This window comes from Squalius cephalus (genome assembly GCF_949319135.1).
Source record: "Squalius cephalus genome assembly, chromosome: 7".
NCBI lineage: Eukaryota > Metazoa > Chordata > Actinopteri > Cypriniformes > Leuciscidae > Squalius > Squalius cephalus.
The window spans coordinates 14,064,019-14,088,891 of record NC_137128.1 but is presented as its reverse complement, the minus strand read 5'-3'; the positions used below and the strand labels follow the sequence as shown (position 1 = coordinate 14,088,891).

At 38.0% G+C, this 24,873-nt stretch overlaps 1 protein-coding gene across 2 annotated transcripts in view; it reads left to right on the top strand.

The window, feature by feature from the left end:
- Positions 1-684: 684 nt before the first annotated feature.
- The window catches only part of iba57 (iron-sulfur cluster assembly factor IBA57), a 172,858-nt gene continuing 148,669 nt past the window's right edge, over positions 685-24,873 (top strand). Inside the window, exons 1-2 of one of the 2 annotated variants that reach the window (XM_079877092.1) lie at positions 685-760; positions 8,810-9,219. In XM_079877092.1, coding sequence (XP_079733218.1) covers positions 8,879-9,219 — 341 coding nt within the window. In that variant the 5' untranslated portion in view covers positions 685-760; positions 8,810-8,878. Of the gene's footprint in view, positions 761-3,623; positions 3,852-8,706; positions 9,220-24,873 lie in introns of those variants that run through there. The other variant, XM_079877091.1, reaches the window with a different exon arrangement.

The following is a 24,873-nucleotide window of genomic DNA, read 5'->3' as shown; positions in this document are numbered from 1 at the left end:
CCGATGTGTAGTGTTTAGCCTACATTAGCCACAAACATCTAATGTTGTAATGGTCTCACTACAGAACACATACACATGCTATACCTTGTTTGAAAGCTATGGTCCTCTAGAATTCAGTCGCTGGATTTATTTTACAGCCATTACTTGTGTTAGAGATCAAACCATAAGAAATTGCAGCTAGTAGTTAGCTAAGCTAACGTTACCCTCTTGTTCATCTAGTTGAGGCTCTACTTTCTTTCTACACCAGTTCGTGGCTATTTTTTTCTCATCTGTTGGCAAATGCAAATGTATCTGGTGATTAAGCAAACAAACTGGTGTAATAATGTTTCACACTTTACATGTAGTAGTGTTTGTGCACATCTTCATAACTAAGTAATAGCTATTAGAAAGACACAGCTATTAAATAATTTGATTGTGGCATTGTTTCAAAAGCTTCAAGTGAAATGTACTTTAGTACGTTGCAGCAGTTGTTAATAACCATAGGCCAACGCATTTGGCTATAATATTATAGTCTATCTACTTATATCAAGACAGATAACAGATTGGACCAGGGCAAACAAAACGCTAAGTAGCTAAACCAGGAAGTGAGATTACGCGGATGGCGCCACCCAGTGCTACTTCCGGAATAAGGTGAATATGGTTTGAGTGATCACTATGCAACAAAGTATCGCGAGAGCGACGGTAAACCTTCGCCATAGTAGGATTCGTATTTCGCTTCAAACTCAACATTCGCAATGCAGTATGGGAATGAAAATGGAAGGTGGGAGACAAGATAACACAAACCAGTAATAAGAGAAAATGACATTGAAGCAGTAACTAATGCAGAAAAGGCAGAGGTACTGGCTAGGGCATTTGTTAAGGTGCATAGCACAAAAAACTTATCCAGTGAAGAGTTAGAGTGGAGAGCAAAGGTGATTGAGAAAAATAAAGGCATATTGGGAAGGAAAGTCACAAATGAATGTGCAATTGATACAAACTTCTCATTATTTGAGTTGAAAAGAGCTTTAATAGGAGTTAAGAGTACTTCACCAGGGAAAGATGAGGTATGTTACAAAATGATAGAGCAGCTATCAGATGTGGCTAAGAGTGTTGTTTTAACATTGTATAACAAGATATGGGAGCAAGGGAAGTTGCCTGGAATGTGGAAACACTCTGTGGTAGTCCCTATAGGTAAGCCTGGTAAGGATAAAACAGAGGTTAAAAGCTATAGACCAATAGCTCTTACATCCAACTTATGCAAAATTATGGAAAAAATGATTACTATAAGACTAGGATATGTAATTGAAAAAAGAGGAATGCTCTCCCCTCATCAAAGTGGTTTTCGTAGTGGACGTACAACAATGGACCCAATTATTTGTCTAGAAAATGAAATTAGGAAAGCACAAGTAAGTAAAGAAGCTGTTTTAGTTATTTTATTTGACATTGAAAAAGCTTATGACATGTTGTGGAAGGAGGGGCTTTTAATTAAGTTAAATAAGATGGGCATAGGTGGCAGGATGTTTAACTGGATTCAAGATTTTTTAAATAACAGAACCATAGAGGTGAGAGTAGGGATGGAATTTTCAAATATATATCCAATAGAGAACGGTACTCCACAAGGAAGCGTATGTAGCCCAATGCTTTTTAATATAATGATTAATGACATTTTTAACGGAATAGATCAGAGAATGGGTAGAGCACTATATGCTGATGATGGGGCATTATGGGTGAGAGGAAGGAATATTGACAACCTGAAGGTTAAGATGCAGTCAGCAATTGTTAAGGTTGAAAAGTGGTCATGTGAGTGGGGTTTTCATCTATCTATAGAAAAGACACAATTTATATGTTTTTCCAAAAAAAGAACGAATCCTGCTATAGAACTTAAACTGTATGGGCAGCATCTTAAACAAGTGGATAGTATAAGATATTTGGGGGTATGGTTTGATGTTAAGCTAAATTTTAAAACGCACATTCAGAAAATGATAGATAAGTGCAAAAAAGGCATAAATATACTGAAGTGTTTAGCAGGGTTTAGCTGGGGAGCATCAGGCATGTCCCTGAAAAGGATTTATACTGCATTGATTCGTTCTGTATTTGATTATAGAAGCATAGTTTATAGCTCAACAAATAAAACCTTAATGCAAGAATTAGACAGAGTACAGGCCAAGGCACTTCGAATATGTTGTGGTGCGTTTAGGACAACACCTATCCCATCATTACAAATAGAAGTAGGAGAAATGCCGTTAGACTTAAGGCGATTACAACTTTCCATGTCTTACTGGATAAATCTGCTAGGTCATGAAGAAACACACCCTACAAAGAAGGTGTTATTAGAATGCTGGGAGTATGGGCGTCCACTATGCAGTTTTGGGTGGCATGGGAATAGGCAGGCAAAAGATATGGAAATTGACAACATTGCTTGTTGCAAAACTGTTAGCATACCAACAATCCCACCATGGATGTTTTGTTATCCCAGGGTAGATTTGGAAGCTAAAAATATAATTAAATCAGGGATATATCAAAACGTTCAGCAATATATTGACATAAATTATGAAGACACAGTTCAGATTTTTACAGACGCATCAAAAGATCAGACTGGGAAAACAGGGGTAGCAGTACACATTTTAAAGTATAATGTAAATATTAAAAAAAGGACAACAGACCATCTGGCCATTTTTACAGCAGAAATGGTAGCAATAATTCTGGCTTTACAATGGGTGGAAGAAGTAAAACCAAATAAGGTGATTATATGTTAAGACTCAATGTCCTCACTAGAATGCATTCAAAGTGGAAAATCTACATGTAGACAGGATCTACTAGATGAAATTAATCAAATTAATTTTATAATAAGTCAACAAAGCATAAGCGTAGGATTTATATGGGTTCCTGCACACAGGGGAGTGAAGGGCAACGAGAAGGCAGACATGCTGGCAAAGGAAGCAATTACATCAGAACTGGTTGAACTCGATATTAAATTAAGTAGGTCAGAAATTAAAAGTATAATTAAGAACAAAATTAACATAAAGTGGCAGGAGAGATGGGATAAGGAGGGAAAAGGCAGACATTTGTATAATATACACAAAAAGGTTACAGCTAGAAAATTCAGTGGATTGGAAAGACAGGAGGAAACATGGTTTTCCAGACTGAGGATGGGACATACAAGTTTAAATAGTGGATTACACATAATAGGGAAACATCAGACTGGACTATGCATAAATTGTGGAGTAGTAGAAAATGTAAAACATATACTTATAGATTGTACACAATACACCAGAGAAAGGGAGAATATGAAGAGAGCAATAGACAGAGAGTTAACCATGGGAAATTTATTGAGTGTAACCAGCACACAGTCCACAGTTAGGGCAGTTATTAATTATCTTAAAGAAAGCCAACTAGCAAGAAGAATTTAGTTATTTATTTATTTATTTAATTAATAATATTATTACAAGTTTGAGGAGCTATAAGAGTGGAAGCTGGAGGAGCTGAACACGCAGCGCCAGCTGAAGCTTTATTTATTGTTTATTTAGTTACTTTTTTTTTTTTTTTTTTTGACATCCCTATGTGATCACACCTCAGCCCAGTAGATGGCGGTAATGCACTTTGACTGCAAACTGCCAATAAAAATTATAGAAGAAGAAGAAGAAGAAGAAGAGGCCCGAGAGAAACCAGAGGTCGGGGGCGGTTGGCAACACTGGACTGTGACTGGAGCACTGATGGCAGGAAATGACGGTAGCTCCGGTAGCGATCCGGAAATGGAGGATGAATCATGTAGCGGGAGTGTTGGAGGGAATGAATGGAGTAGAATAGCAAAGCGGAAAAGAAAGAAAACCAATAGCCAAGGATCTTTTATGGATAGTGGAAAGGAGGATCACGTGAGTAGGATTGACGTGGAAGAATTTAAAGTAATGATGAAATTTGGAGAACCCGGAGTGACATTAAACCCAATTAAATTGACCAAAGCTCTGAAAAGAGTGTTAGGAGAAATAAATAATGCAAAGACCCTGAGAGATGGAAATGTGATTATTATGTGCAAAGACGAAAAACAACAAAAGAAGGCACTGGGTATTAATTCAATGCTTGGATATTCGGTGTCAAGCACAGTGATGACTAGGAAACCATGGTTAAGAGGTGTCATTTATGGAATTCCAACTGATGTACCTGTTGATAAAATTAAAAGCGCCATTGAAGGGAGCAAGGTCGTTGGAGCAAAAAGGCTCCAATATGGTAAAAACAAAGAAAGGAAGGATAGTATGTCGGTGATGCTTCAGTTTGATGAAGAAAGAATGCCAGAGAGGATTAAAATAGGATATGTAAGTTATCAAGTAAGACCTTACGTTCCTCCCCCACTAAGATGCTTCAAGTGTCAGAAGTATGGACATGTTAGTGCGGTTTGCAGAGGAAATTTACGATGTGCGAGGTGTGGCGGCGAACATGAATATGGTAAATGTGACGTAGGAGTGAAGGCAAAATGCTGCAATTGCGGTGATGAGCATAGTGCTGGATTTGGGGGATGCAGTGCTCACAAACAAGCGGTGAAAATCCAGAATGTGAGAATTGCGGAGGGGCTGACTTATGCTGAAGCCGCAAAGAAAGCAAAACGACATGAGCAGAGACAGGGAGAGGTGGTTAGTAAGGAAGGCAATGAAATTTCTTTGGTTCAGGAAAAGACAAATGAGGATAAATTGGTGATCGGAAAAATGGAATTCGTGTCATTTATGGCCGAAGTGATAAATTGTTCGGCTCAATCGGAAAGTAGAACAGAAAGAATTAAAATCATAATAAGGGCAGCAGAGAGATACTTGAATGTAGCCGGAGTAACTTTGGAAAAAATAAATGACATGCTAATGACTAAATCAAGTGTTCAAACTTCATGTGGAAGTACATAATATTTATGTTTTTTACGGTTTTGCAATGGAATGCTAGAAGTATTATTGCAAATGGACCAGAATTTAAGAGGTATATAGATCAACAAGATAAGAAACCTAATATAATTTGCATACAAGAAACGTGGTTAAAACCTCACCTAAATTTTGTACTGCAAGGATATAATATAGTAAGGAGAGATAGAGGGGCAGGAAATGGAGGTGGGGTGGCCACTTTTATTAAGAATGATATAGATTACAGAGTCATTAATGAGATTGAAGCATATGAGCTGGTGGTGATTGAAGTATTTGCAGAGAATCAAACTATTCGAATAATAAATTATTATAATCCGTGTAGTAAACTAAGTAAGGAATTAGAGAAGGTTATTGGGTCAGGAAATACTAAAGTAATTTGGTGTGGAGATTTTAATGCACATAGCACTTTATGGGGAAGTAGTAGTGATGATTATAATGGGGGGGGGTAGTAGAAGAAATTTTAGACAGTAATGGGTTAGTATGTTTAAATGATGGCAGAAACACAAGAATAGATTTGGTTCGTGGAGTTGGGTCAGCAATTGATTTAACATTGGTTTCTGAAGAGATAGCAAATAAATGTATATGGGATGTGTGGGAAGAAAATATTATGGGCAGTGATCATTATATAATTTTATGTAAGGTAGGGATAAGTGTATTGGAGCATAATGTGTTTTTAGCACCAAGATGGAGATTTAAAAAAGCAAATTGGGAAGTGTATGAGTATTTAAGCGAGGTAGAAATAACATCATTAGATCTAAACCTGATAGAGGATATAGAGGAGTGTAATGAGAAATTATGTAAAGTTTTGTTTGAGGTAACAGATAAAGTTATAGGTAAAAAGGGAACATGTAAAAAAAGGAATGCAGTTCCGTGGTGGACAGAAGAATGCAGTACCGCAGTTAAAAATAGGAATAAAGCATTTAGGAAAATTAAACAAACTAATTTATTTGAAGATTTTATATATTATAAGAGAGCATTAGCTGAGGTGAGAAGAATAGTAAGAACAGCTAAAAAGAAGTACTGGAGAGATTGGTGTAATTCAATAGGAGGAGATGTTGACATTAGTGAAATGTGGGGATCAATTAGAAAAATGGGAGGAATATATAGAAATAACGTTATACCAGTTTTAAAAAATGATGTAGGAAAAATGGCTGTGGCAGATAAAGAAAAGGCTGAAATGCTGGCTAAAGTATTTGTTAAAGTCCATAGTGATGATAATGTAACAGAGGATATTAAAAAGAATAGAAATAAGAATAAGAGTCAGCATCCAGACGTGTTGATGAAAAGGAACCCTACTGGAGACACCTTAGATGCAGATTTTAGTATTTATGAATTAAAGATGGCTTTAGGAGGAGTCAAACATACATCTCTTGGAAGAGATGATATTTGTTATGCAATGATACAACATTTATCAGATAGATCATTGAAAGTGGTTCTAAATTTATTCAATAAGATCTGGAATGCAGGAAAGCTTCCTTCTTCATGGAAGCATGGAATAATAATACCAATAGGCAAACCTGGAAAGGACAAATCCAATCCAATTAATTATAGGCCAATTGCATTAACTTCTAATTTATGTAAATTGATGGAAAAAATGATTGTACGTAGACTAAATTATATATTGGAAGTTAAAGGATTTATGTCACCATACCAAAGTGGATTCAGGGCAGGTCGGAATTCTATGGACGCTGTGTTAAGCCTAGAAGCAGATATCAGGAAAGCGCAGGCTAATAAAGAAGTAATGGTAGGGGTGTTATTCGACATAGAGAAAGCTTATGATATGCTTTGGAAAGAGGGACTATTAATAAAAATTAAATGTATGGGAATTGGAGGAAAGATGTATAATTGGATTATGGATTTTCTTCTTGAAAGAACAATTCAAGTTAGGATAGGAGTAGAGTATTCAGAGACATACAAGATAGAGAACGGAACTCCTCAAGGAAGTGTATGCAGCCCAGTTTTATTTAATATTATGATAAATGATGTTTTTTGTAATTTAAAAGGTGATGTAGGAAGAGCATTATTTGCGGATGACGGGGCAATTTGGAAAAGAGGACGTAATATTGCACGTGTAACACAAAGTATTCAAAAAGCAGTAGATGAAGTGGAGGGGTGGGCAAATAATTGGAGCTTTAGATTATCTGTGGCTAAAACTCAGGTTATATGTTTTACTAAAAGGAAAAAAATACCAGAGGTTAAGTTAAAGTTATATAAGCAGGAATTGGAGCAAGTGCCAGTAGTCAAATATCTCGGTGTATGGATGGATTCCAGGATGACTTTTGCTATACATGCTAAAAATCTGATTAAGAAATGTAAAAAAGGAGTAAATATATTAAGATGTTTAACAGGGGTTGAATGGGGAGCTTGTAGATTATCGTTGAAAAGAATATATAATACTTTAATTAGATCAAGTTTAGATTATGGAAGTATAATTTACGGTTTTGCAAACGAGACTACACTCAAAAAGATTGAAGCAATACAAAATCAAGCCCTAAGAATATGTTGTGGTGCAGTCAGAACATCCCCCATAGCAGCTCTACAGGTAGAAGTTGGGGTTGCTCCGGTAAAACTTCGAAGACTTAAAATAAGACTGAATTATTGGGTTAATATAAAAGGTCATAAAAAGAATCATCCAGTGAAGGGAGTACTAGAAGAATGCTGGGAACATGGGAATAAAAACATTAAAAGCTTGGGATGGAGTGTTCAAAGAGAAGTACAAGAAGCAGGTATTGAAGATTGTGATGTTAGCCCTACTGTGATATTATCCAGTATACCACCATGGATTTTTCCAATGCCAATAATTGACCTACAAATTCAAATGAAAATTAAGAATGAGAAAGACATCCTAAAGAATATTATAGCACAGCAGTATTTAGATCAGACTTACTCATCATGGGTGCAAATATTTACTGATGGGTCTAAGGATCCTATCTCTGGAAGAACAGCAGCTGCTGTATTTATTCCTAAGTTTCAAATTAGTATCAAGAAAAGAATAACTGATCATATCTCAGTATTTGCAGCAGAATTAGTTGCCATGATGGTTGCACTTCATTGGGTAGAGGACGTAAAACCGAGATTAGTAGCTATATGTTCTGATTCGTTTGCAGCAATCACAAGCCTCGTAAGTGGAAATAAAGTATCAAGGCAAGACATTATATATGAAATACTTGCAAGTTTGTTAAGAATAAGTAGTGTAAGCTTAATAGTGTTTGTGTGGGTTCCTGCTCATGTGGGATTGGAGGCCAATGAAGTGGTAGATAGACTAGCAAAGCAAGCAGTAAAACATAATGAGATAAATGTGCAAGTGACGTTAAGCAAAAATGACGTTAAAAGTAAAATAAAAGAATTCATAAACAATAAATGCCAAGAACTATGGAATAATGAGGTCAAGGGAAGACAGTTGTATAGTATTCAGAAGCAAGTAGGAAACGGAAGAAGTGTTTTTGGGAATAGGAAAGAGGATACGATTGTTTCTCGTATTAGAATAGGGCACACACGATTAAATCATTCCTTGTTTAAGATAGGAAAACATGATACGGGAAAATGTAATTATTGTGATCAGGCAGAAACAATAGAACATGTTTTAATAAAATGTTTAAAATATGGAAAAGAAAGGTTAGTACTTAAGAGGAAAGTAAGAAAATTGGGTGTGGTAGTATTCAGTATGGAAAGTCTATTGGGAAAGCAAGTAGAACAAGTAAAAATATATAGTGAGATAATGAAGTATCTTAAAGCAATAGGAGTAGGTTGGAGAATTTGAAGTATTGAGGTTTTTTTCTTTTTTTTTTTTTTTTTTGAGTTGCTTATTGTTTTGTTTTTTTGTTATTAGTGCTTCACACTCCAGTCCAGTTGGTGGCGGTAATGCACCGGAAGTTGGTTTGCCAACCGCCATAAAACACCAAATGAAGAAGAAGAAGAAGAAGAAGAAGAAGAAGAAGAAGAAGATAACACAAACTCTCGTTCTGTGGAGCTTTCATAGTTGCGCTGAAGAAAACTACACAATGCAAAGGGTGATTTTGTTTGGCAGTGCTTACAGAGCGATCGTGGCAGGATCAGCCGGACTTCATGCGCACTATTTTCTCTGTACGAGACATGAGAGTGTGAGCAGGACTCAGATTAGAAAACATTCTCAAGATCAACCCACCAACTATACAGGACACTTTAGCTTTTACAGCTTACCACACCGGACTCTCATCAATGTGTCTGGAGAAGACATGAATTCATTTCTTCAAGGGATAATAACCAATGACACAGCTCTTCTGGCAGAGGATGCACTGCGTGCGATGTATGCACACATGCTCAATGTTCAAGGCAGGACACTTTATGACATCATCATTTACAGGTAATATGCTACATTGTTTTAGCGTTTCATATGTTTGAATTGTAAACTAGTCACGGAATGTAATATTATTTTAGAGGTGCTGGAATTTTGTAAATAAGACTAGTAAAATGTGGGCGTTTAGCATTATCTCACTTTACCACCTTGGACTTTTTGTTACTGATAGCTGCTCTTCTACAGTGCTATTCTATGTCAGTAAAGTCAATGTGGTTTTAGCAGTTCATAAACATCAAATGATATTGATATGTCCAAAGTGGCATACAAACGAGTGGTACAAACAGATGTGATTAATCCACATGAAGAAAACAGGTAGAAGTAAATAGCTCTCTACCACATTTCAGTTGAATATATTATACAACCCTATTGGGTCTTTCCGTGTCAACTCAACCAGAGGACTGTCATGTCAAATTTGTTTTTTACCCCAAGTTTGCATGCCTGTAACTCAAGAAGTATTAAAGATATCTTGATATCCTTTTAGATTCTGGTTCTTATCACACCTTTCTTTTGGTATAGGCTACTATCTTCATTTTAAAGGCCACAAATGGTTAAATCCCAGCCATATGGAGATCTTAATGTATGGGATGAATTGTCTCAAAATGATTAACACATGCAAGCACAATTATCCATGAACTTGATAAATGTTGCAGATATGTTTTACTATCCACAACCAAATTCCTCCCTGTGTAAAATTCAGAATTAAATGAATGTGTTGCAATTTGTTATTTTGTATTAGTATATCATAATTTGCGCATGCAACAAAGAAGATTTGTGGATCAGGTGACTCGTCCATTCATTGACTTCTTTTCTGAGTCAATCTTATTTGATTCATTTGGATTTTGAGACTTTCTTTTTCGTGGTTTTCAAGCATTTCACAACCTACACTCAAACAACTACCAGTGAATATGTCGGTGCTAGCCTAATTATTAATGTGTGCACAACTACCCATCTATTTGACAAATTCCCAAATGCACATTACTACATTTAAACTAATACTTTACAACTTGTGTGTTCAAAATCCGGAATTACACAAACTAGTGCAAAATGCCCATGCAAAATCAGTTTTTGTGTGTGTTTTTAGTAATTGTTGGTTTGGTGTGTTTGAGTGCTCCTTGTTACAATTGCACAGCAAAAGTTCAGTGACTTTTTTTATTTGTGCATGGTAGAAAGTAGGGCTGAAACGATTAGTCGACATTGTCGACAATAAAAAATTGTCGACAAATATCTTGGTTGTCGAGTAGTCGTTTGATCTCACGTGACCTAATGTAAGGGCCTGCAATATCGCGATTTGACCGCTACGGCGCATGTCAGTTAATTTTTTATACTGTAAATTAAAAGGTGAATGAGTGTCTCTGTCAGCTCAGCTCAATTGTCATGTCAATTTTTTTATTTTTTATTTATTCTTATAATAATTGTTTGCAGTTTAAGTTTGTCTGTAATGCAGCTGATTTTTTTTTTGTTTAGTTTTTTTCTATTGAAAGAGAACAGAATATTTAACCAGTGCTTAGAGCATTTGTGTGTGATTTGAGTCGGACAGAAATCTGAAAACTTGAAGAGAATCACTAACGGACTAACGGTTCAAGAGATGCGAATAACACACACACACACACACATAGACAGACAGACAGAAAGACGTTCCCGTAATTTATAGATAGATATAATATACAGAAGTAAACGGCGTAGGTGACTTACAGATTTCAGGGAGCAGGCTACACAGTGAACTCGACGATTCAGGGAGCAGGCTACACAGTGAACTCGACGATTCAGGGAGCAGGCTACACAGTGAACTCCGAAAAAACGCTACGCTTGAGCAAACAGTTTGTGAATAGGTTACTACAAATGATGGCCGTGAATAAAATATAATATTCAGAAGTAAACAGTGTAGCTGACAGAGTGTTTATATCAGAAGTTTATTTTTAAACCACAACCTTCTTGGGGCTTCTTTGACCGATACAACCCTCTAATGTCGGAGTGTTTATTTTTAAACCACAACCTTCTAAGTGCTTCTTTTACCGGTATTTTTAACGATATCTTTTGCATTTCTCATCCAAACAACGTCAAACTTGGCACTGCACTTACTCGTGCCCGTAGCGAGACACCTGTCAAGTTTGAAATCCATCGGACTAACGGTTCGAGAGATATGCGAATTAGGGGTGGGCGGATCGATCCTGAAGTATCGATACTATCGATACTGACGTGGTATCGAAAAGGATCGATCCTTACATAAAAATATCGATCCAAATGTGTGTTTTTTTTACCAGTAATTTTTTATTAATTTAGCACGCAATTCAGTGTGTAAAATAAGCTTCTAAGTGGAAAAATAAGCGAATGTTAGCGGATAATTGTGTAGGATATAACTTTTTCTCCTAGTCATCTGGATACAAGACGAAACCAATCAATCACAGAGAGCGTTCGATGCTGGTGCTTCGCTGAGCTCACAGGCCCAGTGCGTTTGGGAAACGTAGCCTTGCTTAGATGACAGAGAAACAATGTGGAGTTATTTCGCAATAAACAAACCAAAAGTGTACATAACGGTTCAAAATGTTGACGTCAGTAAGATTTTTTTAATGAAATTAAAATTTTTATTCAACAAGGATCGATGCATTAAATTGATCAAAAGTGACAGTCAAGGGTTTTACACGGTTAAAAAAAATCTACTTCATATAAATGCTGTTCTTTCAACTTCATAATTCTGCATAAAATGTATCATGGTTTCCACAAAAATATGAAACTGTTTTCAACATTGATAATAAAGAAAGAAAGAAATGTTTCCTGAGCAGCACATCAGCACATCAGCATATTAAAATGAATTATCATCATGACTGGAGTAATGATGCCGAAAATTCAGCTTTGATCACATGAATAAAATATAGCTGCAAGCAGCAATTACCGGGGCCAAGCACAATCAGATGACAAGACATGCCAACATTGCTGAAAGTGTCAGACCAACTGCGACAATGAGCAATTAAAGACATTAAAGAGGATTTTAGGTGAAATTGCTGAAAAATCATATAAACAGTCATTAAAAATATGATTTAATGCATTATCACTTTCGACCAATAGGTGGCGCAGTTACAAAACTGATGTGATGTGGTCAGAGTGAAGTGACAATGACACATACAAAGTTTGGTGTCAATATGTCAAGGCATTGCAGAGATAAAGCCTGAATAGTGCTTTTAGCATTATACCTCAAATTTGCTGCTGCGCTATACGAAAACGGTTTCGTCTATCGACACGAAATCCATAACTTTTAGTCGGCACGGTCTGGAGATGATACGATTCGATTTTGGTGAAAATCGGACAAACGGTCTAGGAGGAGTTCGAAAAAGTAGGTTTTGACTTGAAATCAAGATGGCGGACAGGAAGTTCGGCCAAATAAGGAAAACTCGGTATCTATGTTTTCGGCTTGGTCCAAGGAATCTATTAAGATAAGTGGCATTTCAATAGCCAGATTTATTCAAAAGTTATTAGCCTTTTTGGAAATTTTGTTATAACTTTTGACCATATATGTGTCGATTTTGGTGCAAAAATCTCAATTTGCTTCGGAGTTATAGACATTTATATGAAAAAACACGTAAAAAATGACTGACACATGACTTTGATTGAATATTACTACCCCTAAACATCAATTTTTTCGCATTTGGGCATTGGCGTACAGCTATCGACCTATGTTTCCAAACTTCTGAAGGTGGTTTCGTCTCGATCGGACAAGCGGTTTCAAAGATATAGCCAAATGTTTTTCAAGCGCTAAATCACAACGCTACACAAACCGTAAGGCGAAACCTAACATGTTTGGTATCGTTGGACTCGGCAACGATTCAGGAGTCTGAAGAGATGAGTCCTGTGAAAATAAGTTGACCACACCCAAAGTTATAAGCATTTGGAAGCATTTGGGGAAAAAAATTCACCACTAGATGGCACTGTTTCGAAACTTCTCAGGCTCCTTCAGGACATCGTGCTGATGACCCATACCGAGTTTCGTAACGATACGTTCATGCATTGCTAAAATACAGCATTTTAGCACATAATTCAAAATGGCCGACAGCCAAAATGGCTGATCTGGGAAAATTGGATATCATTCGACTCAGCATGATGCCCTGAATCTAACGAGACCACTTTTATGATTTTTGGACAAACCATTCAGAAGTTATAAGCAAAAACAGCCATTTTTCATATCTCCGGACCAGTAGGTGGCACTGCGCCGAAACGCAGCATGTAGGCTCAGGTCATGCTTGTGATGATATGTGCTTAGTTTGGTCTGAATACGATAAAGCGTTGCGGAGATACAGGCTTGTGTCTGTTTTCGCAAGCGCTACATAAAATTTGTTTGCGCGGTATTCGAGAACGGTTTGACGAATCAACACGAATTGCATAACTTTTTGTCGGCATAGTCTGAAGATGATCTGATTCAATTTTCGTGGAAATTGGAGCAACGGCTTAGGAGTTCGAAAAAGTAGGTTTTTTGAAAAATTCAAAATGGCGGAAAAATTATAATGACGGAAAATGACGTCATAGGGTGCAATCGAATCGTCATGAGCTCAGGAATCAGAGGAAAAAAGAATTTTGTTTCTAGCCCTTGTGGTTCAAAAGTTATTAGCATAAACATGACTGCAACTTTGGACAGGTGGTGGCGCTAGAGGGAATGACTTAGACACACCAAAATTGGTGTATTTAATGTTGGGACTGTCCTCTATCAGAATGTCAAACCATTACAACTTTCCCGCGATCGGTTCTATGGGCTGCCATAGACTCCCAGTCGGAAGAAGGAAGAATAATAATAAATATAGCTGCAAGCAGCAATTACCGGGGCCAAGCAGAATAAGACGACAAGACATTTCGACATGTCTGAAAGTGTCAGACCAACTGCAACAATGAGCAATTAAAGACGTTTAAAGAGGATTTTAGGCAAAATGCCTGAAAAATCATAGACACAATAATTAAAAATATGATTTAATGGATTATCACTTTCGACCAATAGGTGGCGCAGTTAACAAAACTGATGTGATGTGGTCAGAGTGAAGTGACAATGACACGTACAAAGTTTGGTGTCAATATCTCAAGGCATTGCAGAGATAAAGCCTGAATAATGCTTTTAGCATCATGCCTCAACTTTGCTGCTGCGCTATACGAAAACGGTTTCGTCAATTGACACGAAATCCATAACTTTTAGTCGGCACAGTCTGGAGATGATACGATTCGATTTTGGTGAAAATCGGACAAACGGTGTGGGAGGAGTTCGAAAAAGTAGATTTTGAATGAAAATAGCATTTTATCTCACAAAACTGTATTGAAGTCAATGGGAATTTCATGTTTTGTTCTATTATAGCGCCACCAAGAGGCTCAGTCCCACAATTTTTTTTACGTGTCCTCAGAGTGAGCCCATACATATGTGTGTCAGTTTTGGTGAAAATATCTCAATTTGCTTTAGAGTTATAGACATTTATATGAAAAAACACGTAAAAAATGACTGACACATGACTTTGTTTGAATTTTACTACCCCTAAACATCAATATTTTCGCATTTGGGCATTGGCGTTTAGCTATCAACCTATGTTTCCAAACTTCTGACGGAGGTTTCGTCTCGATCGGACAATCGGTTTCGAAGATATAGCCAAATGTTTTTTAAGCGCTAAATCACAACGCTACACAAACCGTAAGGCGAAACCTAGCATGTTTGGTATCGTAGGACTCGGCAAGGTTTCAGGAGACTAATTAGATGAGTCTCGTGAAAATAAGTTGACCACACCCAAAGTTATAAGCGTTTGAAAAAAAAAATTCACCACTAGGTGGCACTGTTTCGAAACTTCTCACGCTCCTTCAGGACATTGTGCTGATGACCCATACCAAGTTTCATAACAATCCGTTCATGCGTTCTTAAAATACAGCATTTTAGCACAAAATTCAAAATGGCCGACAGTCAAAATGGCCGATATGGTAAAATTGGATATCAGTCGACTCGGCATGTTGCTCTGAATCTAACGAGACCAATTTTATGATTTTTGGACAAATTGTTCAGAAGTTATAAGCAAAAATAGCCATTTTTCATATCTCCGGACCAGTAGGTGGCGCTGCGACGAAACGCAGCATGTTGCCTCAGGTCATGCTTGGGATGACATGTACCAAGTTTGGTCTGAATACGATAAACCGTTGTGGAGATACAGCCTTACGACTGTTTTTGCAGGCACTACGTAAAATTTGTTTGTGCGTTTATCAAAAACGGTTTGACGAATCAACTTGAATTCCATAACTTTTTGTCAGCACTGGCTGAAGATGATCTGGTTCAATTTTCGTGCAAATCGGACAAACCGTCTAGGAAGAGTTCGAAAAAGTATGTTTCGCGAATGATTCAAAATGGCAGCCATATTCTTATTACGGAAAATGAAGTCATAGGATGCAATCGAATCGGCATGAGCTCAGGAATCAGAGGAAAAAATAATTTTGTTGATTGGCCTTACAGTTCAAAAGTTATTAGCAAAATAACAGTGAAATTTTGGACAGGTGGTGGCGCTAGAGGGAATGACTTAGAAACACCAAAATTGGTGTATTTAATGTTGGGACTGTGCTCTATCAGAATGTCAAACCAAAACAACTTTCCCGCAATCGGTTCTATGGGCTGCCATAGACTCCAAGAGCGGAAGAAGAAGAATAATAATAATAATAATAAATATAGCTGCAAGCAGCAATTATCGGGGCCAAGCGCAAGCAGATGACAGGATATGCCAACATGGCTGAAGGTGTCAGACCAACTGCAACAATGAGCAATTAAATACATTTAAAGAGGATTTTAGGCGAAATGGCTGAAAAATCATATAAAAAGTCATTCAAAATATGATTTAATGGATTATCACTTTTGACCAATAGGTGGCGCAGTTACAAAACTGATGTGATGTGGTCAGAGTGAAGTGACAATGACACATACAAAGTTTGGTGTCAATATGTCAAGCCATTGCAGAGATAAAGCCTGAATAGTGCTTTTAGCATCATGCTTCAAATTTGCTGCTACGCTATACGAAAACGGTTTCGTCTATAGACACGAAATCCATAACTTTTAGTCAGCACACTCTGGAGATGATACGATTCGATTTTGGTGAAAATCGGACAAACGGTCTAGGAGGAGTTCGAAAAAGTAGGTTTTGACTGAAAATCAAGATGGCGGACAGGAAGCTAGGCCAAATAAGGAAACCTTGGTATCTATGTTCTCGGCTTGACCCAAGGAATCTATTAAGACCAGTTGCATTACAATAGGCCAATTTATTCAAAAGTTATTAGCAGTTTTGTAAATTTTGTTACAACTTTTGACCACTAGGTGGCACTGTCTCAAAATATTTTGGGTACCTTCAGGGGATGGTGCTGATGGCATATTTTGAGTTTCGAAATATTAAACTAATGCATTCGTTTAGTATAGCATTTTATTTCACAAAACTGTATTGAAGTCAATGGGGATTTCATGTTTTGTTCTATTATAGCGCCACCAAGAGGCTGAGTTCCACCATTTTTTTTACATTTCCTCAGAGTGAGCCCATACATATGTGTGTCGATTTTGGTGAAGATATCTCAATTCGCTTCAGAGTTATAGACATTTATATGAAAAAACACGTAAAAAATGACTGACACATGACTTTGATTGGATTTTACTACCCTTTACTATCAATATTTTCGCATTTGGGCATTGGCGTATAGCTATCGACCTATGTTTCCAAACTTCTGACGGTGGTTTCGTCTCGATCGGACTAGCGGTTTCGAAGATATAGCCAAATGTTTTTTAAGCGCTAAATCACAACGCTACACAAACCGTAAGGCGAAACCTAGCATGTTTGGTATCGTGGGACTTGGCAACGATTCAGGACTCTAATGAGATGAGTCTCGTGAAAATAAGTCGACCACACCCAAAGTTATAAGCATTTGGAAGCATTTGGGGAAAAAAATTCACCACTAGGTGGCACTGTTTCGAAACTTCTCAGGCTCCTTCAGGGCATCGTGCTGATGATCCATTCCGAGTTTTGTAACGATACGTTCACGCGTTCATAAAATACAGCATTTTAGCACATAATTCAAAATGGCCGACAGCCAAAATGGCTGATCTGGGAAAATTGGATATCAGTCGACTCGGCATGTTGCCCTGAATCTAACGAGACTGATTTTATGATTTTTGGACAAACCATTCAGAAGTTATAAGCAAAAACATCCATTTGTCATATCTCTGGACCAGTAGGTGGCGCTGCGCCGAAACGCAGCATGTAGCCTCAGGTCATGCTTGTGATGACATGTACCAAGATTGGTCTGAATCTGATAAAGCGTTGCGGAGATACAGCCTTATGTCTGTTTTCGCAAGCTCTACGTAAAATTTCTTCGTGGGTTTATCGAAAACGGTTAAGAGAATCAACTTGAATTCCATAACTTTTTGTCGGCATGGTCTGGAGATGATCTGGTTCAAATTTCGTGAAAATCGGAGTAACGGCCTAGGAGGAGTTCGAAAAAGTAGGTTTTTCGGAAAATTCAAAATGGCGGAAAAATTTTCATGACGGAAAATGACGTCATAGGGTGCAATCGAATCGGCTTGAGCTAGGGAATCAGAGAAAAAAATAATTTTGTTTCTAGCCCATGTGGTTCAAAAGTTATTAGCATAAACATGAGTGCAACTTTGGACAGTTGGTGGCGCTAGAGGTAATGACTTGGAGACTCCAAATTTGCTATGCTGATAGGTCAGACCCTCCTCTATCATTGTGCCAAATTTCATAACTTTCCCGCAAGCGGTTCTATGGGCTGCCATAGACTCCCAGTCGGAAAAATTAAGAATAATAATAATAAGAACGGGAACAGATACAATAGGTGCCTACGCACCTTCGGTGCTTGGCCCCTAATAAATATAGCTGCAAGCAGCAATTATCGGGGCCAAGCACAATCAGATGACAAGACATGCCAACATGTCTGAAAGTGTCAGACCAACTGCAACAATGAGCAATTAAAGACATTTAAAGAGGATTTTAGGTGAAATTGCTGAAAAATCATATAAACAGTCATTAAAAATATGATTTAATGCATTATCACTTTCGACCAATAGGTGGCGCAGTTACAAAACTGATGTGATGTGGTCAGAGTGAAGTGACAATGACACATACAAAGTTTGGTGTCAATATGTCAAGGCATTGCAGAGATAAAGCCTGAATAGTGCTTTTAGCATTATACCTCAAAATTGCTGCTGCGCTATACGAAAACGGTTTCGTCTATCGACACGAAATCCATAACTTTTAGTCGGCACGGTCTGGAGATGATACGATTCGATTTTGGTGAAAATCGGACAAACGGTCTAGGAGGAGTTCGAAAAAGTACGTTTTGACTGAAAATCAAGATGGCGGACAGGAAGTTAGGCCAAATAAGGTAAACTTGGTATCTATGTTCTCGGCTTGACCCAAGGAATCTAGTAAGACCAGTGGCATTTCAATAGCCAGATTTATTCAAAAGTTATTAGCCTTTTTGGAAATGTTGTTATAACTTTTGACCACTAGGTGGTGCTGTTTCGAAATATTTTGAGTACCTTCAGGGGATGGTGTTGTTGGCACATTCTGAGTTTCGTAATATTACACCAATGCATTTGTTAAGTATAGCATTTTATTTCACAAAACTGCATTGAAGTCAATGGGAATTTCATGTTTTGTTCTATTATAGCGCCACCAAGAGGCTCAGTCACACCATTTTTTTTATGTGTCCTCAGAGTGAGCCCATACATATATGTGTCGATTTTGGTGCAAAAATCTCAATTTGCTTCGGAGTTATAGACATTTATATGAAAAAACACGTAAAAAATGACTGACACATGACTTTGATTGAATATTACTACCCCTAAACATCAATATTTTCGCATTTGGGCATTGGCGTATAGCTATCGACCTATGTTTCCAAACTTCTGACGGTGGTTTCGTCTCGATCGGACAAACGGTTTCGAAGATATAGCCTAATGTTTTTTAAGCGCTAAATCACAACGCTACACAAACCGTAAGGCGAAACCTAGCATGTTTGGTATCGTAGGACTCGGCAACGATTCAGGAGTCTATTGAGATGAGTTTCGTGAAAATAAGTCGATCACACCCAAAGTTATAAGCATTTGAAAAAAAAAAAAGACCACTAGGTGGCGCTGTTTCGTAACTTCTCAGGCTCCTTCAGGACATCGTGCTGATGACCCATGCCAAGTTTCGTAACAATCCGTTCATGCGTTCCTAAAATACAGCATTTTAGCACATAATTCAAAATGGCCGACAGTCAAAATGGCCGATATGGTATAATTGGATATCAGTCGACTCGGCATGTCGCCCTGGATCTAACGAGACCAATTTTATGATTTTTGGACAAACTGTTCAGAAGTTATAAGCAAAAATAGCCATTTTTCATATCTCCGGACCAGTAGGTGGCGCTGCGCCGAAACGCAGCATGTAGCCTCAGGTCATGCTTGTGATGACATGTACCAAGTTTGGTCTGAATACGATAAACCGTTGCGGAGATACAGCCCTACGACTGTTTTTGCAGGCGCTACGTAAAATTTGTTCGAGCGTTTATCGAAAACTGTTCGACGAATCAATTTGAATTCCATAACTTTTGGTCAGCACTGCCTGAAGATGATCTGGTTCAATTTTCGTACAAATCGGACAAACCGTCTAGGACGAGTTCGAAAAAGTAGCTTTTTAGAAAAATTAAAAATGGCGGCCATATTTTAATGACGGAAAATGACGTCATAGGGTGCAATCGAATCGTCATGAGCTCAGGAATCAGAGGAAAAAATAATTTTGTTGATTGGCCTTACGGTTCAAAAGTTATTAGCATAATAAAAGTGAAAGTTTGGACAGGTGGTGGCGCTAGAGGGAGTGACTTAGAAACACCAAAATTGGTGTATTTAATGTTGGGACTGTCCTCTATCAGAATGTCAAACCAAAACAACTTTCCCGCAATCGGTTCTATGGGCTGCCATAGACTCCCAGTCGGAAGAAACGGAAGAATAATAATAAATATAGCTGCAAGCAGCAATTACCGGGGCCAAGCAGAATAAGACGACAAGACATGCCAACATTGCTGAAAGTGTCAGATCAACTGCAACAATTAGCAATTAAAGACATTTAAAGAAGATTTTAGGCGAAATGCCTGAAAAATCATATAAACAGTAATTAAAAATATGATTTAATGGATTATCACTTTCGACCAATAGGTGGCGCAGTTACAAAACTGATGTGATGTGGTCAGAGTGAAGTGACAATGACACATACAAAGTTTGGTGTCAATATGTCAAGGCATTGCAGAGATAAAGCCTGAATAATGCTTTTAAATCACAACGCTACACAAACCGTAAGGCGAAACCTAGCATGTTTGGTATCGTAGGACTCGGCAAGGTTTCAGGAGACTAATTAGATGAGTCTCGTGAAAATAAGTTGACCACACCCAAAGTTATAAGCGTTTGAAAAAAAAAATTCACCACTAGGTGGCACTGTTTCGAAACTTCTCACGCTCCTTCAGGACATTGTGCTGATGACCCATACCAAGTTTCATAACAATCCGTTCATGCGTTCTTAAAATACAGCATTTTAGCACAAAATTCAAAATGGCCGACAGTCAAAATGGCCGATATGGTAAAATTTGTTTGTGCGTTTATCAAAAACGGTTTGACGAATCAACTTGAATTCCATAACTTTTTGTCAGCACTGGCTGAAGATGATCTGGTTCAATTTTCGTGCAAATCGGACAAACCGTCTAGGAAGAGTTCGAAAAAGTATGTTTCGCGAATGATTCAAAATGGCAGCCATATTCTTATTACGGAAAATGAAGTCATAGGATGCAATCGAATCGGCATGAGCTCAGGAATCAGAGGAAAAAATAATTTTGTTGATTGGCCTTACAGTTCAAAAGTTATTAGCAAAATAACAGTGAAATTTTGGACAGGTGGTGGCGCTAGAGGGAATGACTTAGAAACACCAAAATTGGTGTATTTAATGTTGGGACTGTGCTCTATCAGAATGTCAAACCAAAACAACTTTCCCGCAATCGGTTCTATGGGCTGCCATAGACTCCAAGAGCGGAAGAAGAAGAATAATAATAATAATAATAAATATAGCTGCAAGCAGCAATTACCGGGGCCAAGCAGAATAAGACGACAAGACATGCCAACATTGCTGAAAGTGTCAGATCAACTGCAACAATTAGCAATTAAAGACATTTAAAGAAGATTTTAGGCGAAATGCCTGAAAAATCATATAAACAGTAATTAAAAATATGATTTAATGGATTATCACTTTCGACCAATAGGTGGCGCAGTTACAAAACTGATGTGATGTGGTCAGAGTGAAGTGACAATGACACATACAAAGTTTGGTGTCAATATGTCAAGGCATTGCAGAGATAAAGCCTGAATAATGCTTTTAGCATCATGCCTCAACTTTGCTGCTGCGCTATACGAAAACGGTTTCGTCAATCGACACGAAATCCATAACTTTCAGTCGGCACAGTCTGGAGATGATATGATTCGATTTTGGTGAAAATCGGACAATCGGTGTAGGAGGAGTTCGAAAAAGTAGGTTTTGAATGAAAATAGCATTTTATTTCACAAAACTCTATTGAAGTCAATGGGAATTTCATGTTTTGTTCTATTATAGCGCCACCAAGAGGCTCAGTCCCACAATTTTTTTTACGTGTCCTCAGAGTGAGCCCATACATATGTGTGTCAGTTTTGGTGAAAATATCTCAATTCGCTTCAGAGTTATAGGCATTTATATGAAAAAACACGTAAAAAATGACTGACACATGACTTTGTTTGGAATTTACTACCCCTAAACATCAATATTTTCGCATTTGGGCATTGGCATATAGCTATCGACCTATGTTTCCAAACTTCTGACGGTGGTTTCGTCTCGATCGGACTAGCGGTTTCGAAGATATAGCCAAATGTTTTTTAAGCGCTAAATCACAACGCTACACAAACCGTAAGGCGAAACCTAGCATGTTTGGTATCATAGGACTCGGCAATGATTCAGGAGTCTAAAAAGATGAGTTTCGTGAAAATAAGTTGACCACACCCAAAGTTATAAGCATTTGAAAAAAAAAATTCACCACTAGGTGGCGCTGTTTCGAAACTTCTCACGCTCCTTCAGGACATCGGGCTGATGACCCATACCAAGTTCCGTAACAATCCGTTCATGTGTTCTTAAAATACAGCATTTTAGCACAAAATTCAAAATGGCCGACAGCCAAAATGGCCGATATGGTAATATTGGATATCAGTGGACTCGGCATGTTACCCTGAATCTAACGAGACCAATTTTATGATTTTTGGACAAACTGTTCAGAAGTTATAAGCAAAAATAGCCATTTTTCATATCTCCGGACCAGTAGGTGGCGCTGCGCCGAAACACAGCATGTAGCCTCAGGTCATGCTTGTGATGACATGTACCAACTTTGGTCTGAATCTGATAAAGCGTTGCGGAGATACGGCTTTACATCTGTTTTCGCAAGCGCTACGTAAAATTTATTCGTGGGTTTATCGAAAACTGTTAAGCGAATCAACTTGAATTCCATAACTTTTTGTCAGCATGGTCTGTAGATGATCTGGTTTAATTTTCGTGCAAATCGGACAAACCGTCTAGGACGAGTTCGAAAAAGTAGCTTTTTAGATAAATTCAAAATGGCGGCCATATTGTTATGACGGAAATGACGTCATAGGGTGCAATCGAATTGGCATGAGCTCAGGAATCAGAGAGAAAAAGAATTTTGTTGATTGGCCTTACGGTTCAAAAGTTATTAGCAAAATAAAAGTGAAACTTTGGACAGGTGGTGGCGCTAGAGGGAATGACTTAGACACACCAAAATTGGTGTATTTAATGTTGGGACTGTCCTCTATCAGAATGTCAAACCAAAACAACTTTCCCGCATTCGGTTCTATGGGCTGCCATAGACTCCCAGTTGGAAGAAGGAAGAATAATAATAATAAGAACGGGAACAGATACAATAGGTGCCTCCGCACCTTCGGTGCTTGGCCCCTAAATATAGCTGCAAGCAGCCATTACCGGGGCCAAGCAGAATAAGACGACAAGACAGGCCGACATGTCTGAAAGTGTCAGACCAACTGCAACAATGAGCAATTAAAGACATTTAAAGAGGATTTTAGGCAAAATGCCTGAAAAATCATATAAACAGTCATTAAAAATATGATTTAATGCATTATCACTTTCGACCAATAGGTGGCGCAGTTACAAAACTGATGTGATGTGGTCAGAGTGAAGTGACAATGACACATACAAAGTTTGGTGTCAATATGTCAAGGCATTGCAGAGATAAAGCCTGAATAGTGCTTTTAGCATTATACCTCAAATTTGCTGCTGCGCTATACGAAAACGGTTTCGTCTATCGACACGAAATCCATAACTTTTAGTCGGCACGGTCTGGAGATGATACGATTCGATTTTGGTGAAAATCGGACAAACGGTCTAGGAGGAGTTCGAAAAAGTAGGTTTTGACTTGAAATCAAGATGGCGGACAGGAAGTTCGGCCAAATAAGGAAAACTCGGTATCTATGTTTTCGGCTTGGTCCAAGGAATCTATTAAGATAAGTGGCATTTCAATAGCCAGATTTATTCAAAAGTTATTAGCCTTTTTGGAAATTTTGTTATAACTTTTGACCATATATGTGTCGATTTTGGTGCAAAAATCTCAATTTGCTTCGGAGTTATAGACATTTATATGAAAAAACACGTAAAAAATGACTGACACATGACTTTGATTGAATATTACTACCCCTAAACATCAATTTTTTCGCATTTGGGCATTGGCGTACAGCTATCGACCTATGTTTCCAAACTTCTGAAGGTGGTTTCGTCTCGATCGGACAAGCGGTTTCAAAGATATAGCCAAATGTTTTTCAAGCGCTAAATCACAACGCTACACAAACCGTAAGGCGAAACCTAACATGTTTGGTATCGTTGGACTCGGCAACGATTCAGGAGTCTGAAGAGATGAGTCCTGTGAAAATAAGTTGACCACACCCAAAGTTATAAGCATTTGGAAGCATTTGGGGAAAAAAATTCACCACTAGATGGCACTGTTTCGAAACTTCTCAGGCTCCTTCAGGACATCGTGCTGATGACCCATACCGAGTTTCGTAACGATACGTTCATGCATTGCTAAAATACAGCATTTTAGCACATAATTCAAAATGGCCGACAGCCAAAATGGCTGATCTGGGAAAATTGGATATCATTCGACTCAGCATGATGCCCTGAATCTAACGAGACCACTTTTATGATTTTTGGACAAACCATTCAGAAGTTATAAGCAAAAACAGCCATTTTTCATATCTCCGGACCAGTAGGTGGCACTGCGCCGAAACGCAGCATGTAGGCTCAGGTCATGCTTGTGATGATATGTGCTTAGTTTGGTCTGAATACGATAAAGCGTTGCGGAGATACAGGCTTGTGTCTGTTTTCGCAAGCGCTACATAAAATTTGTTTGCGCGGTATTCGAGAACGGTTTGACGAATCAACACGAATTGCATAACTTTTTGTCGGCATAGTCTGAAGATGATCTGATTCAATTTTCGTGGAAATTGGAGCAACGGCTTAGGAGTTCGAAAAAGTAGGTTTTTTGAAAAATTCAAAATGGCGGAAAAATTATAATGACGGAAAATGACGT